The 18549-nt window shown below is 36.9% G+C and overlaps 2 protein-coding genes and 1 long non-coding RNA gene across 3 annotated transcripts in view; 1 reads left to right on the forward strand and 2 right to left on the reverse strand.

The window, feature by feature from the left end:
* Positions 1 to 18549, forward strand: part of LOC123314697 (serum response factor homolog) — a 116348-nt gene that overhangs the window by 95668 nt on the left and 2131 nt on the right. The window lies entirely within an intron of this gene.
* LOC123314698 lies at positions 9179 to 10834 on the reverse strand. The gene is made up of 3 exons (XM_044900002.1): positions 10230 to 10834; positions 9759 to 9814; positions 9179 to 9702 (listed from the first exon to the last, which is right to left on the reverse strand). Exons 1-3 carry the CDS (start codon positions 10374 to 10376, stop codon positions 9447 to 9449), a joined length of 459 nt encoding a protein of 152 aa, XP_044755937.1. The 5' UTR covers positions 10377 to 10834; the 3' UTR covers positions 9179 to 9446.
* Positions 16534 to 18153, reverse strand: LOC123314700. Its single transcript, XR_006537861.1, has 3 exons — positions 17972 to 18153; positions 17707 to 17874; positions 16534 to 16805 (listed from the first exon to the last, which is right to left on the reverse strand). It is a non-coding gene; the product is annotated as an uncharacterized LOC123314700 (long non-coding RNA).

The raw sequence follows: 18549 nt of genomic DNA on the forward strand, positions 1-18549 counted from the left end.
TCGATGGGCCGGAGACGCCGCAAAAACATGCCCTTTAAGAACAAACAAACATTACTTATGCGATGGGAAGTTTCGGAGAGTGACTGCTTAACCGCAATCTTCGCGAGCGATGTCATTCTGTTATAATTTACGATCGTCCAGTTATGATGGATCTCGATTTTTTGCCGCGACAGTGCCGAATCGGCCGAACTGGCTGATGGGTGGGTGAAGATGAATATTTCATTTTCGATACCATACATGATGTACCGTGTTATTTTCTGACGCGAAAATATCAAGTTTCCTTGAGTTATAGCGTGTATTAAGAGCGTAGCTGAGGCCACTTATGACAGCGGAAAACGAACGGTCGATTCATCAGATTCGCGAAGCGGAAATTTTAATTTTATGATGTATGTTGGTCGATACCGTCGATACTGCACATTCTCCACATTCCTATTAATTTGTACTTTACTTCAGGTCTGAGGAATGTATCACGTAACAGGAGACTGACTCTGGATCTATAAAGCCCAAAAAAAAAACAATTTTTGAAGACGGACCATGAGGGCCGAAGGCCCGAGCCCGGTCTCAGGGCGAACCGCGAGTGCCAAAGGCACTAGCCACATCCGAGGCGAATCAGCCAAAAAGAATGAATCTACCTAAAAGATAGATCTACCAATGGAGATAGATCTACTAGTTTACTAGTTAATTGAATAATACTAAAAGAATAAGAGGTATAGAAAGTTGAAAATGAAAATGAAGGTTCAATATCCACCCATAATCGCTCAGGTTTTTCCAAATGAAGTATATGAAATATCAACATTTCGGAAGAAATATTTATAACAACGCACAAAGATAATAACATAAAATATGTATGTATCTCCGGCAGGAGACTGGCTGTGGATCTATGAAGCCCAAAAATAACAATTTTCGAAGGCGAACCGCGAGGGCCGCAAGCCCAAGCTATGTTGGGGCAAGCACGAGGGGTCGAAGGCCTGAGCCCGGTCTGACGAACCACGAGGGCCTAAGTACCGAGACCGGTCTAAGGGCTGACCGAGAGGTCTGCAGGTCCAAGTTACGTGGGAGCAAGCACAAGGGGCCGAATACCCGAGCCCGGTCTGACGAACCACGAGGGCCTAAGAACCGATCTCGGTCTAAGGGCCGACCGAGAGGTCTGCAGGTCCAAGTTACGTGGGAGCAAGCACAAGGGGCCGAATACCCGAGCCCGGTCTGACGAACCACGAGGGCCTAAGAACCGATCTCGGTCTAAGGGCCAACCGAGAGGGCCGTAGGCCCAAGTTACGTGGGAGCAAATACAAGAGGCCGAAGGCCCGAGCCCGTTCTGACGAACCACGAGGGCCTATGTACCGAGCCCGATCTAAGGGCTAACCGCGAGGGCCGTAGGCCCAAGTTACTTCGGTTGCGAACCATGGGGGCCGAAGGCCCGAGCCCGTTCTGAGGGCGAACCGCGAGGTTCTACGTTCTACTAATCTACCAATAAAGGTAGATCTACGGGTTTACTACGTATAAGAAATATCAGCATTTCGGAAAAAATATTCAAGATGTTAAATAAAAATAGTTATCTGCAATTGATTTCAAATACCTACTGGTAGATCCGGGTGACTTGGGACAGTTCTGTAACTTGGGACAATTACCCCCTTGCAGATTTCTTGGTTTTTCCCCATTTATGAGTGAAGGGACAAACTTATAAGATTGTGTAGCGTCTTTTCGGTTGGTTTAACAATTATTTCCTGTTGAGTTTGCCGTGACCAGAGCGTTTGAATTGACAGGAAAAATAAACGAATTCAGGAGAGTAAAAGCGCGTTTTTTATGGCCCTTATACTTTCTAGTGTCCTGTACATGTGTTTCACTTTGTGCATGTGTAATTTTTTTTCTGGATACGTGGGATATTAGATATGTCATGAAACAAGGTTGTTGACAAATCAAACGGCTACACTGATCTCATTCATTTATTTCGTTGTTTCATAGGGTGACTTGGGACAATGCCGAACAGATACAAGCGGCACATTGGCAGTAGGAAATATGCCGATTTTTCGCAGGATATTATTATTTACGTTATTTCCACAAAAAAATCACCAAAGAATGAAAGAGATCAAAGTTCCCTTGTTTTGTTTAGTTTTACATTTGAGTTGCAATATATTTACTTTCGTTATAATAGGGGTTTATCATTTAATTTCCTTACCGAATTTCAACTATATAATCACAAATTCAAATTTTTCAAAACTATACACCATCCCAGTCACCTATTTCATTGAAGAGTTGAGAAATCAATAGATTTTAACTTGTGTCCCAAGCCTCCCAAATCGGTGGGTGACTTGGGACAAGTATATTTTATTTTTTCAAAATTTATATCCGAATTCTGAAGCATGGTATATATCCTAATCAATAGTCTAAGTCATTAAGCATATTCGAACCTCTTTCTCAGATGAAAATAGGTCACCGTTTTGAAAATATAACGAGTCAAATCCAACAATCGTCCCAAGTCACCCGAATCTACGTAACCTACATATAGGTAATTCAAAGTATTCGAACACTATCCGAAGACCTACTTCGAACCCATAATCCTGTCCTGCGTCATAATTGAATACATATTTCAAGAATGATCGTATGGAGCCTGTCCGTTTTTGTGCGGATTTCGAAAATATCCCGATTGTGGCAGCGAAGCACCGCCATTTTTCGCCGCACACTGCACGCGGTTACTGTTAAAATATCGCGCGATTACCTTTTTTCCGGTCGCAGATTTCCGAAGAATTTTGATTTGATTGGCACCGGGAATCCATTTCGCAGTTTAAAATATCATCACAACCTTCTAATTTGAAACAGAATCCGATGAATGAAGATTACGGGACGGAGATTCACCATCTCGCGGTCCATTGGTTCACTACACGATAAATTACGCTCGTGAGTTCAATAATCGGGAATAAGATAATTATGATTTAACGAGTTGCGGTTGCGGTCGTTGGGTGTCGGCATATACTTAGTGAGTACTTGTCGTGATTGTTCGAAATTCGGACGTACATCGGTTTACCATTTTTCGTAGAGGTGCTTTAACCGGGTCTTCAATTAACGAACTCCTCGAGTCGACAATCTCTTCCGTGGTTTTGCCCGCGGTCGGTTTCATCGCCCGAAGAAGATAATTCGTTTCAGGTCTTTTCAAGAATTTTCCAACGGAACTTGAAGAATATGAGTAAAATACATTCAAAACAAAAAAAAGAGCTTTAGTAGGAACTAGCTGACCCGGCACACATTGTCCTGCTATAGTGAAGGAATATTTATGGTGGGTTCTTCCTAAGAACAAAGACTCAAAAAATGTACCAATCTAATGAGCAGATGACAAACACGCGAACGCCATCTGCCAATTAGATCGGTCCCATTCTTGGGTAGAAGTTTTCAGTAAGGCTGTATGAACCCGCCCTTAGTATAAACAGAGACAAATCGAGTGAAAATAGTAAGAATTGTATTTGTATCAAACTCTTCATATAAAAAAGTAACATAAATATTTAAGCATACAATATTATGTACTTTTTTTATTTAACTTGCAGTGCCCTTTTCTAAAAAATTTTTTTCTTCCACCGAAATTTGAAGTACCGTAGATTCGGGTGACTTGGGACGATTTTAAAATTCAACTTGTCATATTTCGAAAACGGTGACCTATTTTCATGTGAGAAAGAGGTACAAGTATGCTTAATGACCCAGACTATTGATTAGGATATATACCATGCTTCAGAATTCCGATATAAATTTTAAAAAAATTAAATATACTTGTCCCAAGGCTCCCAACTCGGTGGGTGACAAGTTAAAATCTATTGATTTCTCAACTCTCAAATGAAATAGGTGATTTTGGACGTTGTATAGTTTTGAAAATTTTGAATTTGTGATTATATAGTTGAAATTCGGTAAGGAAATTAAATTATAAACCCTTATTACAGCGGAAGTAAATATATTGCAACTCAAATGTAAAAACACTAAACAAAACTTTGTGGAAATAACGTAAATAATAATGTCCTTCGAAAAATCGGCATCTTTCCTGCTGCCAATGCGCCGCTTGTATATATTCGGCATTGTCCCAAGTCACCCTATGAAACAACAAAATAAATTAATGAGATCAGTGTTGCCGTTAATTTGTAAACATCTTGTTTCATGACATGTCTTATATCCCAATAACCCACTTATCCAGAAAAAAAATGGACACTAGAAAGTATAAGGGCCATAAAAAAATGCTTTTACTCTCGTTAATTCGTTAATTTTTCCATTTTTTCCTGTCAATTCAAACGCTCTGGTCACGGCAAACTCAACAGGAATTAATTGTTAAACTAAAAGAAAAGACGCTACACAATGTTATAAGTTTGTCCCTTCACTCATAAATGGTAAAAACAAAGAAATCTGCAAGTCACCCGAATCTACCTGTAGTAAGTAAAATGAAAAGTGCAATCGCGATCTATTTATTCATTCAGTACAATTTACAAACTTACAATAATTGATTAACCAATAAGCTGAACTCTGAGGATGTTAAATCAATTCAGATCAATTGTTCATTTGCCAACTGTCAACCGCCATCTGTCCGTATAGAGTAGACTACCCAGTACCCTTGAGTATTAATACTTAATCCTCGAGTATGAATACTCAAAGCCAGTAACCAACATACAATTCCGGCCGAAATTAAAATTTAGTTCATTTTCATTGATTTTTCCAGTGCCTGGCAACTTTTCTTGATTTGTGATTCGTTATAACCTTCTACAAAGTATGAGAAAGGTTTCAACAATAAAATGAATGAAATCGGCTCAGCCGTTTGTACGTAAAGCGGTGACACCGCAAGTTATAGAGATAAGAAACATTTTCATATTGATTAAAAATCGAAAATACCCTAATTTAAAAAACATTCACAAAAAGAAAGAAATATTTTAAAAGAAAAACAATTCATTGATTACAACAGTTTCAATGAAAGAATTATACTGTGAGGTATGTGAGGTTGGCTCAGCACTTGTTGATTTTCGAATATTTTCTTTTCTTGTGCTAGGTTTCTGCTGCTTTGTGCGATTCCAAGAAAATCATGCTCATTTGCCGAAAAAGTAGGAATTTCGGAAAAAAAATTAGTCCTGCACTTTCCCTATTCGTAGTTGGAAATGTATTTAAACAAATTCTCCCACAGTGAGTGACAAATTAATCATTCATAGAAAACAATTTTGTGCTAAAAATTTAAATGTTGGGATTTTCGACTACGAACTCTCTACAAAAAATATTTTATTTTAGCGTAAACAGCCTTTTATTAAATACCTTATTTAATGGAAATTTCAACAGTATGCCACACCTACACCTTCAATAAAAAGTCAACAGTTTCTGAGTTACTAGGATTCTTGTGAATTCTTTTTCGAAATAATTAATCTCTTTCATTTTTAGGTGTTTTGAAACTCATATGTATGAAATTTATCGGTGTTAACTGATGAAATTTCCTTCCTTTATGTGTTACGAATATCAATTTCCATCTCAATCAATTTTTGGTGGTTTTCTTTTCAGGTTATGATAAACCTTTTACTTCGCTGGATATCCGATATTTTCATGTAGATCACTATTCTTGACGAATGTGTCTATTGTTTCCTATATTTTATCAATATAGTTTATTACAACTTGTAACTTGTAAAGTTTGAATTCAGAAAAAACTGAATTATAGTCCCTGTGGATCATCATCTTCAGAATGAAGTTACCCCTTGGTTGTGGCATTTCATGACAAACTTTATTCGTCTTTGTTTCATCTAAATGATTCTGATAATATTAAATGAAGAATGTTTTCAACAATGAAAAAGTGAGGCATGAATGCATAATGAGCAATGTGTCAGTTTTTTGTTGCTTTCATCTAAAATGTTGTCAGTTTTGCAAATTATCAAAAATGTTTTTCCTATTCCAAAGACTGCAGGCTTAAATCTGTTGAAAATCCTGCGTTATTTTCGACAAATTCATCAGAGTGATCCTATCTATGACCGAATATTCCACTCTTACCTTCTAGATGCCCGAATTAAAAAGAGAGGACGTGACAGTAAAAACTCAACAATCGCCTCTGAACAAATCGAAAAAATATGTATTGAAGTTCTTCCGTATGTACGCAATAACTCATTTTCCTGGAAGCACAGGGAAAATTACCCGTCTTTCTCATTACTTTTCGTCATCTACGATGAATACATTATCTCTCTGAAAGTATTTTGGTAGCTAATTCGTAAATTAGCCCTAGATGGACTTCCAGATGGTCTTGTTTCGTTATAACCGCGGCTCTGCTATGGAAGCTCCCAGGGGTCAATACCACGTGGTGATCAAAGATCCGGCGCCAAAACATCTGACAACCGTTCGAAAGAATCCACCGCTTACAGAGGCGTATTTTACGTTACAAAATATCGGGGTGAATGATATCCAGGAAATTCGGTGCAAAATCCTGTGAAATCAGATTTGCTTAGGGGTGGCATATTTCAAAAATGCATCGATAAACTTCGTAGCAATAGAAATCGACAGACCACCACTCTCTATTCCAGTGGTTTCCAACTAGTGGTCCACAGAAGCCAAAATATGGTCCGCGAACTTAGAACATGGAACTTCGAAGTCCGCGAATGATGTTTCACAGTTTTTTATTTAAAATTTAACCGCTGCTCTCAGAACAAACTGTTTAATAGATGGCGTTAGTGAATAGAATCAGTAGTACAGTCAATACAAAATTTGAGAACGTCGCAAATATATTCATTTTTGATGATTACCATCGAGCTTTTATTTGCGAACTTCAATTGTGATTATATAGTCCATTCAAGAATGATTGACATCTCGGGTGGGTATGGAAAATCGAATTTAGGTTGGTAATAGCCCATAAGTAAAGATTTTCTGTTGCGAAATTCAGGTTGGTAATATGAAAAGTGATCTATAGACCTTTTATATGTGAATATGTGCACTGACAGCTGATAATTTGAATTTTTACTGCTGTTTATGTTCTTAATGTAATTTCACAAATTGAAAACATAATTGTATCAATTTTGAATGCCGATTAATATGCTCTGAATTTGAATATTTCTTGTTTTCAAATACTTTTCTAGGTTATATTTGTTATTCCAGTTCTGTCATTGAAACTACAGAAATTACTGAATATCTTCTGTGACCAGATATTAAGCTGCGTCTGGACTTTCAAGGCCTAGTGCGATGTCAGTCATTCTTGAATGGACTATACGTAAAAATTTCCAAAAAGTTGAAATCAATTAAATAATTGTCAAGACCGAACTGCTGCATCCAGCTCCATTAAATTTTCAGATTTATTACTAGAAGAGTTGCTCTTTCAGATCACAATTTCCATCTACGGTTATTGTTATTGAAAGATAATCAACTCGAAAGGTGATTATCGAAAAATTTTTAAAAAGATTGAATCAATTAAATAACCGTCAAGACCGAGCGGCTGCATAGAGCTCCATAAAATTTCCAGATTTTTTACTAGAAGAGTTAGTTGCTCTTTCAGAATTTGTAGCACAATTTCATCTACGCTTATTGTTATTGAGAGATAATCCACCCGAAAGGTGACTATCGAAAAATTTCCAAAAAAATGGAATCAATTCAATAATTGTCAAGACCGAACCGGTGGATCGAGCTCCATAAAATTCTCAGATTTATTACTAGAAGAGTTGCTTTTTCAGAATTTGTAGCACAATTCCATCTAGGGTTATTGTTTTGAGAGATAATCGAGTCGAAAGGTGACTATCGAAAAATTTCCAAAAAAATGGAATCAATTAAATAAATCGTCAAGACCGAACGGCTGCATAGGGCTCCAAAAAATCAACTACAGCAAACGTATGAAGAAGAGGTCGAGAATGTTTCAATGGAAGTCAATTGAGAACAAACTGTATAACTGAAAGAGGTCTAAGTGGTCACAGTACTCAACTTTTAAAACAAGATCACCTCTCAACAACAAAAAAAATAATAACTTTTTGGATAACGCCTCTGTATTCATCACAAATATGAAATTGATAAAATAATTCCGTTACATTTTCAACCACAATGCACGTCCGACTTAACTAGGTTAATCCGACTCTGAAATCACCCGTCGTTTTGTGTCCGATGTAAATGAAATTATTCCCCGATCGCATTGTAATTGATGTTACTGGGCGGTTTCAGTTGGGCCCAAAGAGCTCTCGCATAAATACAGCATCCGATAAAGACGATACTTTATGCGGAATGATTCGTTCATTCGAAACTCGAAATTCAATAATTGGGTATGAGGTGAGAAAATTATTGACGTATGAGATATTCGGCTGTCATCGACGGTGCGAAGATACCAGATACCGATTATTTACAGACAGCGATTAATAATCGAATTGCATGAAACTCGATAAGTACTTTATTTCACCTTCTTGGAATCGTGAATGGTTAAAAGGGCCTTTTTGTTTGTTTTTTGAAAGTAGCTCGAGCAGTGAACGGTGCCAGAAATCTCAGATACACTCCTCAAACATTGGATAGTGTGGAATTGGAGAATTTGCGTACATTTAAAATGAAATGAAAAAGGATTTTGTATATGTACTGATTTATTAAGGTTGACGTCTACATAAGGTTAACCTGCCTGAAATGGCTTTAAGAGGGTAGACCCCTGTTATAGTGGTCAATTCAAAAAGGAAAAATGAATATCTTACGTCAGAAACCATTAATATACAGGGTGGGCTTTTTAAAACGAAACAAACGAAACAACCACCTTAATTGTTGAGGAAAGTAATTACCAATAATGATTATTTCGTTGTCTAATGTTGATAATTAACTGTTACTATCGTAACAACAGAATGAATTAGTCAAATAATTGATCTTTTCTATTCAAAATTTAGGGGTTGGTGTTAGAACACCAACTTCAACCGCTTCAACCCTTGGTGTTAGAACACCAAGGGTTGAAGCGATATAGTTGTGAATTTGACCTTAAGGGTGTTATACCCGTTCTCCCGAAACGTGAATTCCGCTAGATGGCTCTATATGAAAATTTCTTTAACTGAACATATTTTCGTCCCACCGAGACAATAGCTCCACCCACTTTTTTCGCTACAAGACCTTTTGCCTGAGGGGACAGAGATAGTTGAGTTTATGTGTATTATCCCTAATAAAAGGGTCTACTAAAGATTTGGTTTATTTCGAATCACTTCCACTTATAAGAGTTTCAACGCGATGGTAGTAACAAAGACGCGAAAATAAATATTGTTGAAAATCGAAAAATTCTCAATCGAGCTTTGGTATGAAAGAACCTGAAACGAGCACAAAAATATGTAGACATTTCATTGCATCAGCTAATGATGCTTTAGGATCGAGAAAGAACTGAAATATCTTGCAGTATACAAATTAACAGGCCTTGAATTAATGATTATAGCTGTGATGATAGTGAATAGGTATAATCATTTAGAAACTGATGATCTGGGAAAAAACAACTGTTTGAAATTCGAAATATTTTATTTTGAAAATTATCGCCGTGTTTCATTTTTATCCCGTGCCCGCATTCCTCTTGGTATTCTCCCATCTATTAATTCAGGAAGAATGCAATTCATATAGAACTTCTCCAGCTTTGGCAAGATGATATTTTTCCATAGTGCCTCGTCACATTCTATTCTTTCTATTTGAAAATCATCATCTGAATATAGAACGAAATCGCAAAAAATTTGTTTACAGATATTCAATTGTCCTTGCATTTGGTAAAAATAATTATGAATTTTTTTCAGCCTAAAAATGAAAGAAAATGATATTTCTTCGAAGATAACGAATTAGCTTAGAATTACCTCATTCTACCATCCTCGATGGTGAAGCAGTGCGGTTTCTTGTAGTCCCTTAGCTTTCCTTTGATTGATTGGAGACATTTGACCTCTATCAAACCATCGTCCCCAACCAATTCATAAGGAGAGGCTCCCAGGAATGGATACTCAGGGTCAATAAATTATCCGCACCGGGTTACCCCTATATTTTTTTTAATGTTCTTACAGTGTTATCGCCTTACTTTGGCAAGGAGTGGTTGATTTTTTTTCACCACTGAACCAAAGTTTGAAAATGTTAGATAGTCCTGCCTGCATTGCCTCCAAAGTGCATTGTCATGCTGCCCACGAGTTATTTATTCCAAAACTTTGACGAGTCAGATTTTCTATTTCTGAGAATATCTGAAAATATCTGAAAATGACTTCTTGGAGGACATTTCTTCCTCAGTGATGTCAGGTTGGGCAGCATCTGGTCCGTAATTGAAATCCGGGCCATTGGAGAGAGTTTTCTTTTCTCTTTCTTGAAAAGGTCAATAATTTCTCTCTTCTCCTTTCATGAATTTCCCTCCTCCTAACGAATGTTTTTTCATTGTTCAGCCTTGAAGGACCTCTGCAAGTGTGTAGGTGCCAGGCAGGACCCAGCAGCATGGGAAAGGGCTGCTCCGTAAGCTCGAACTGTCTATGAAACGGACTAAAATTCACCCTCTTACCTACAATATCAGCCGAAACTTTCGATGACTCGTAAAAATAACGAATTTTCGAATATTATATGTTTTATATAGGTGCATATCATTGAACTCTAAAAGTTCTTTTAGAATTCACATGATGGTACATAGAATGGTACATATAGTCGGACACCAAAACGTTATTTTCACGTAAAATTTATGAGGATGTTATAAATCTTGTCTGTTTTGAATTTTCTGCAAGAGTCGAGTACCACCCGTCCTTTTGTTATTATAAAATTAACCCTCATAAAAGCTGGTCGACTGTTTGGCCATAAATCTCAATGCAAGAGCAAAGTAAATTGTAATTGGCTACTCAGAAATAGGAGGGTGGAGTTTGATGAGAGGCGGGTGAATTAATCTTATTTCCTTCAAAAATCAAGGAAAATTTTTTTTTTGTTATCATGAAGAAGGTCTCTTTAAGAAAATACTCTCGTTGATCATTTCGAACCATCACTTATGCATTTGAATTTATACTCATATATAAATACCACCATTTTCAAACTGAGTTTAACAGAAAAATATTCATTTTTTTTTCAAAAACGAAACGAGAGTCTCTTTGTTCCTTCCTTCTGATTGTATATGTTGAAAATCAGATGAATTCATCGATCCGTTTTTGAATTACGATGGAAATAAATAGCATTGTGAAGCATAGGTCGAATGGAAGTATTGTACAACCGTTGTCCCCCTGGAAACAAAAGTCGACGTGTCCGAGCATTTTTTCGAAATAAATTTATTCCGCCCGTTATCTCGTCAGTTCCGTTTTAAAAAGCCCACCTTGTATATGGGGTTTACATTATAATTCAATTCAAGCAGATAGTCACCTCGAAAATTCACAAATTTTTTTATTCGTCAAACGGAAAAAAAATAAAAAAAAAATTTCACTAAAAAACAAATATTCATTCATGTTATTAACTTTCCGAGGTGCAATTATCTCTTCTTTGGATTTCCACATGAAGAAATTTCTGGTGAAGTCCCGCCATTGGCTACAATCCGTATCCTGGTGAAATTGAAAAAAGACGTTCGTTAAGTGCTGCCATCTTTTCTACGAAAGTAGAAACTACTATAATATCCGTAACTTTTATTTATCGTTCAAGTGTTCCGGCAACACCCCCTTATTCTGGTAGTCTTTCCCCTCTTTACGCCTTATACGGATGGCGAAAAAGTTCCGCACTATAAACTCCTTTTAAGGAGACAACATGGTAAAGAAATTAACTACCTGGTGGTGGTCGCTGGCTAAAATAGGTATTAGCCAATCTTTTGCGACTGTCGTAGCTCTTGCTCTTCCACCCCCTTGAGTATATGCAGCATTTCCACTAATACGATAGCGATTCCACGCTTTATTTACTACACACTCTGCCAAACCTGGAGGTGGTTAGAGAGATATGTAACAGTGTAACAGGATACGAGAAACGGTATAACCAATATCCGCCTGAAGATGCTATTATGGAAGCGAAACACTTGTTGGGCTTGGAAACAATCCTTGCCGAAAATCATGTGATTCAGTTTCTAGTTCTTTAGAGGGGAAATAGCAAACCTACCCTTGTGGCTTCTAAAAAGAACAGGGGATTAGATCTCGAACGGACTTCCGTTCATTACCGATTCATTCGCCAGGATTCCATAGGCGGAAATAGGGGGGGTCCAGGGGGGGCCGTGCCCCCCCCCAGATGTCCACGGTGCCCTCCCCAGAAAAAAAGAGAAATTAGAAAATAGCGGTAAAAAACAGCAATTCTGGAATTTTCGGACTTCTTCTCCACCCAACATCTTTACCTCGGGTGCGATTACCTCAGACCTTCCTAAGGGGTGCCCCCCCACAAAAAATGTTAATTTCCGCCTATGCCAGAATCAAGACTTTCACTTAGCGCATATAAGGATCGGAACTCAGCCTCGAAAGTTACGGGTTTGAAGGTCAATGAACAAGGCACGGCGGTAGGAAGCGCTTCTCCGCTCTGTTTTCTACTCTCAACGAGCTTTCGCACCAGCCAAGAATCGTACTCACAGCAGGGACAGAGCTCGGTCAGAACAGTATGTCTCTCCTTTCTTGCTTTCAGTGGGTCACAGGCTTTCGCTCCAGCTTGCACTTGCCAGGACGGGGTGAGTTAAAGTTGAGAGTACTGAGTGGTGGTTGTGGTTACCCCTCGAGTAAAGAGCAAGGAATATAATCTATGAGCGTTAACTACTCGGTATAGACTGCAGCAAGAAAATAGTAAAATAGCAGGGCCAGAGGGCCACGAAATTTAACCAAGAATACCAGCTGAAAGACTATTTTTAATCGCAGTCTGATTCTGATTATTCACATGGGTCTGCTTCGTCAATTAAATCAGTGGTTCCCAACTAGTGGTCCTTGGACCACCAGTGGTCAGCAGAAGCCAAAATATTCGAAGTCCGCGAATGATTCACTTACAATTTTTTATTTAAGAATTAATCTCTGCTCTCAGACCAAACTGTTTAACAGATGGCGTTGGTGAATAGAATCAGTAGTACAGTCAATACAAACTTGCTGAAAAATTTGAGAACGTCGCAAAAAAAGATGGAATCAATTAAATGATCGTCAAGACCGAACGGTTGCATCGAGCTCCATAACATTTTCAGATTCATTACTAGAAGAGTTGCTCTTTCAGAATATGTTTCACATTTCCATCTACGGTGATTGTTATCGAGAGATAATCCACACGAAAGGTGACTATCGAAATATTTACGAAAAGATGGAATCAATTAAATAATCGTCAAGACCGAGCGGCTGCATCGAGATCCATAAAATTTTCAGATTTATTACCGGTTTATTACAGGTGGTGCCTGCTAACAAGAATAATATTAAAGAGGTCCCTGGCCAAGAAAAGGTTGGTAATCCCTGAATTAAATCTTTCTCTGATTATCAATATGGAAGGAAAAGTAATTTTCAGTTGGAAATCGGCTAAAAATGTCCTCAAAATCGTCGTTATCTCTATCAAACGTGCCTAACCAAGCATGATGGCTGAACTTATAGATGAAAGCTGCCCAATCCAGCTCATTTTTCACCAAGCATGAAATGCAGCGCCGCCGAGAAGATTTATTCATTAAAATTCAATTCCAATCAGGTTCCCTATCACTTCTTTAAATAAACACCAGCATCAGCATCCGCCGCCGACCGGCGATAAAGTTCATCAATAAATTTCGAATTTAGTTACGTGCAAAGCGCACTCCACCCATCTGTATTCGAGCAGTTTACTGCGGGGCAGGTCGAGGTCGACCCGGGTCACTACTTCGCAAAAATCCGTACGCCGCCATCACTCTTTGAAATTACGGACGTACGTGAACGGCCACGACGCCGTTATACAGTTAGGTCCGTTGGTCGTCTGATATTCCGGAATATGCGAAAAATTTCATTCGTGAAACTGCTCACACCCGCATTTCGTGGATAGTTAAATAGCTTGTCCACTACGGTCTCACATTGGACTGAATATTCGCAATAAGTTCATCTCATCTAGTCGTGGTGAATTTTCTCAGGACTGATATATATATTTCCTTATTTATTTATTTATTTATTTATTCATTCATTCATTCATTCATTCATTGATTTCTTTATTTATATACGAGGATGTATTGATATCTAGCTAGCCTAGCTAGACCATTTCCATGCATATAAAATGTTTGACTCATTAGAAGTGTGAAGTTTGAGGTCAATAAAGTAAACCAGAGTTACGCAATAAATCAAAAGAAAGAAGATGTCCACCGAAATTGTGAAAATCGAAAAATTGGAGTATCGAGCCATCATCAAGTTCCTGTATTTAAAAGGGTTAAGAGGTAAGCAGATTTACGAAGATATGCTTAATACTCTTGGTGATCAATGCCCTTCGTATGCGACCGTGAAAAATTGGACTGCAAGCTTCAAAAGAGGTAAATTTTCCATTGAAGATGATGACCGATCGGGAAGGCCAGTTTCTGTGTCAGTCACCGAAAATATCGATGCAGTTCATGACATGATTTTATCAGACCGTCGAATTGGGCTAAAACGGATATCTCAAACACTGAATATTTCATACGAACGCGTTCATCGTATAGTTCACGTCAATTTGGACATGAAAAAAATTGCTGCAAAATGGATCCCCAAATGTTTGAATGTTGACCAAAAGCGTGCAAGGGTAGAAGCATCGTGTTCGATCTATGCTCGATTTGAAAACGATGTAGACTTCTTAAACCGAATTGTTACTATGGAAGAGACTTGGGTACATTTCTACGACCCAGAAACAAAGCAACAAATGGCGACACTCTGGTTCTACAAGACGTGTCCAAAATTCTGCTGGAAAAGTTCTTGCTTCAGTTTTTTGGGATTGCCAGTAATCATGATTGATTTTTTGGATAGGGGTAGAACAATAACTGAAGATTACTATTCGATATGAATAGTACCACTCTACAGGAAAAAATTAAAGAGAAAAGACGCGGTAAGCTATCCAAAGGTGTTTTGTTTTTGCAGGACAACGCCACTGCACACAAATCTCATGTTGCCATGCAAAAAATTCTGCTTACTAGAACACCCCCCTTATTCACCAGATTTGGCTCCATCCGACTATCATCTCTTTCCTCAAAAAAAGTTTAAAAGAAGGTAAATTTTCTTCCAACGAGGAGGTAATAAAAGCTGTGGAGGTCTGGTTTGCAGAGCAAGAAGAAACATTTTTTTTGAAAGGTCTAGAAACCTTGCAGGTTCGCAGTAATGAATGTATCCAATTAAGAGGAGAATATGTTGAGTAATAAAATATTTTGACATTGAAATTTTGTTTGGTTCTATAGTAGGCTAAGAATTCTTTAATATATCCTCGTATTCATTCATTCATTCATTTATCTATTTATTTATAAATGCACTCATCAGCAAGTAAATGATGGAATTCAGAAGGGTAATAATAATAAGATGAAATTAACAGTAAATAGGCTAAGTCGAAAACAGCAGTTCAGCACTTCGGGTTTCTTTCACAATTCCATAGGTCCACACGCCATGGAAAAAAAGTGAATAAAAACTGACCAGGAATCCCTATCGGCTAACCGCAGGTTTATACACCAACATAGACAACGAAGGACAGCTTTCACAAAAAAGGATCACGTCACTTTAGGGTATTCGAATTCAGAATTCCATTAGTTCACACACACCCTGAAAGAAGTGTCAACAGAAACTGACCATAAGTCTTATTTGTATATTATTATCATTATATACCTATATTATCCTGATTCTCCGTAGGTACCGAAGTACCCCTCAGAAGCTCTGTGAGCTTGTACGAGTTCGCACTCGTTTTGTTCTGTGTAGGCTTTGTAACAGCACAGCCGTCTGTATAGACGGCTGTGGGTACAGTGTCCTTACGCCACCTTTGGCAAAGAACTGTTAATTTTGACACAACAGTGAATGGTGGCTCGTACCTGTATCGACTAGAATAAAAATCGCAAAAAGCATGCTGACTGAAAACCTGATGCAGAAAACCGACTTTGAAGCTAAGAGATAAACACTAAGGTTAGGAGAAGCTCTTTTATAGTCTTCCAAGACCCACGTATCAAAGTTTGCCCAAAAGAGGTCCTCTTAGAATATTCTGGTACCTATTAAGAAGAACGTCGTTATCGCTTTGTTTTTTATGTCAATTCAACCTTCTACCTTTTCTCTATATTTTAGGCATTTTGACGTCTGCGCGTTATGTCGTTTATGTTCTACAAATCACTTTCACTGTCTTATTTATATCGCTGTTAACCCTTCCTTTCTCACCAAATGACCAAAAATTCATAATTTCCCACATATAAATTCATTAAATCGAATCGTCTTCGTATTATTCCGCCATTTTGGATCAGCTGTTGCGTTTTTTCCTTAGACTTTCTTTAGTCTAAGGTTTTTTCCCTAAGAAAAACTCTATAAACATTGTCATCGGAATTGAAAACATTCAACAAATTTCAATTTAATTGGACGACTTGAAGTTGATCAATATACAGTTATAATATTTGGCTCAAACCTACGTACATCAATACTTCCGCCATCTTGAACCCGCCATTTTGTGTTTCTCTAACAAAAAATCTATAACCATTGCCATCGGAATTAAAAACATCTGACAAATTCGTATTTAATTAGATGATTAGAAATTGATCAACATTCAGTTTTAATATTTGACTCAAACTAACATACATCAATACAAATATACAAACATGCATGAGTTTAATAAAAGCTTTCAAAAATAAGGAGTCGTTTATACCTACTCAAGCAATCAATATTATTCAGAAAATGAAATAGGAGATTATTTCATCATAGCAATAAAAGCATTGTCATCGATTCTCTTTTTTATTTTCTTCTTTTGTACTCCATCATTGAATGCAGCATGCGAAAATATAACTCCCAGGACAGTAGATGCTGAAAATAAATTCTATAATGACTAAAATATAAATGCGGAATATTTTTTTATTCATTAATGAGTGATTGCTTTTCATTTCAATTTAAATTTTCCTAAATTTTATCAATGTTTTCAGTCTCAACAGTTTCCGATTTAATATTCCTTTCTTCAACTAAAACAACAAATTGAATCTAATGAAGTCTTTACAAATGTTTCTATAATAATAAAGATGTGTTAGAGATATAGCTTTGTCCTTTTCTCCAATTTTTTCCTAAGAGATAATTGCAAAATTCAATTCGAATATTATTTTCAATTGAACATACAGTCCCTGGCCATATTATTAGACGCATTGATTCGATGCAAAATTTCAATATTGAATTATTAAATTGAATGTATATGTTACATATACTTCATCTGTAAATGGTTTTCACATATAATATATCATATTCAATAAAAAATATTGATTTATTGATGATTGAACATGAAATTCTAATATTTTGCTGAGCCACCCTGTGTAGCTATGAGAGCTTCATACTATCAATGCAGAATTGTTCGGTTTGCTGCATTCGAAGATAATGATTTCATATGTGGATTATCGAAATAACGTCCGAACCTGCAGAATGCAAGACGTCCACTGGAAGACATAGTACTGATTCATAGTTAAGTACTAATACTACAACATCAAAAATAAATGCCAAATAGAACAATTTAATGAGAGTCGTAGATAAAACTGACATTCTGTGGAAATGAAATTCAAATATTCTGCTTTTTCGTCGGGCAATACCAGTAAATATAAAAAAAATCCTCAGTGCGTCTAATAAACTGGCCAGGGACTGTAGATATTATGTATGCGTATAAGTACAGACAAATTTTATTCGTTTCAAAAATTAAAAGTGACACTGTCAATAATAAAAAACATACTCAGAATTGATCTCTCCTTGGCATGCATGTCGAAAAATGCATTCGCAATTCCTTTCTGAATCCTGAATAGCCACATCAGGAAAAGCAAACGTTGAAGGCACCATGATAAAAAATATGCTGAGTAGCAAGCAGCAAATATAAAACTTCCTCATGGCACTGAAGAAAGATCTGAAGACATAGCATTTAATATGAAAATAATAATAATTTAAATAATACTTTATTTGAATGCTTTTTTTAAGGATTATTTGGAGTTTTCCATACTTACTCGTATTTTTACCAGCGTTATTCTGAAAACGTGTAATATCAATGGAAGAAATGTATTTGTTGCGTCGTTTTATATATAAAGTAAATCAGTGCAGTGATAGGAAATAACCATTCAAGTACAAACATATTTTATCTATTGTGGTTAAGAAATACTTCAAGGGTCCATTGTTTCAAGCTTTGTATTTACTTTCAAAGAGTCAACAAATATTTTTTCAATGTTTTCAATTGATCGTTATCTGGACGAGTAATAATATAAGAAAACAACTGGAAGAACCAAAGCATGTATATCTAGATGAGCAAAGCATATCTAATTTTTTCGAACATATACCTATGTTTTGTTGCTAGCCAATTTGGCGAACCCTCACAGATATCTCAGTATAACCATATTAACCATCTTATGATTGTTCTTACATGAATATTTCAACACCAGTTTGAGATGTGGAACTGGAAGCATTATATCGATTATCATTTAGAAAGGTTTAACTATCAATGAAAAAATGCCAAAAGTTCATTTCCTTCGTTGTATTCGAATATCAATTCGAGCTTAGTAAATTTTATTGAATTATCCTTTTTTTTCCA

The sequence above is a fragment of the Coccinella septempunctata genome, chromosome 6, assembly GCF_907165205.1.
Source record: "Coccinella septempunctata chromosome 6, icCocSept1.1, whole genome shotgun sequence".
In the NCBI taxonomy this organism is placed as follows: domain Eukaryota; kingdom Metazoa; phylum Arthropoda; class Insecta; order Coleoptera; family Coccinellidae; genus Coccinella; species Coccinella septempunctata.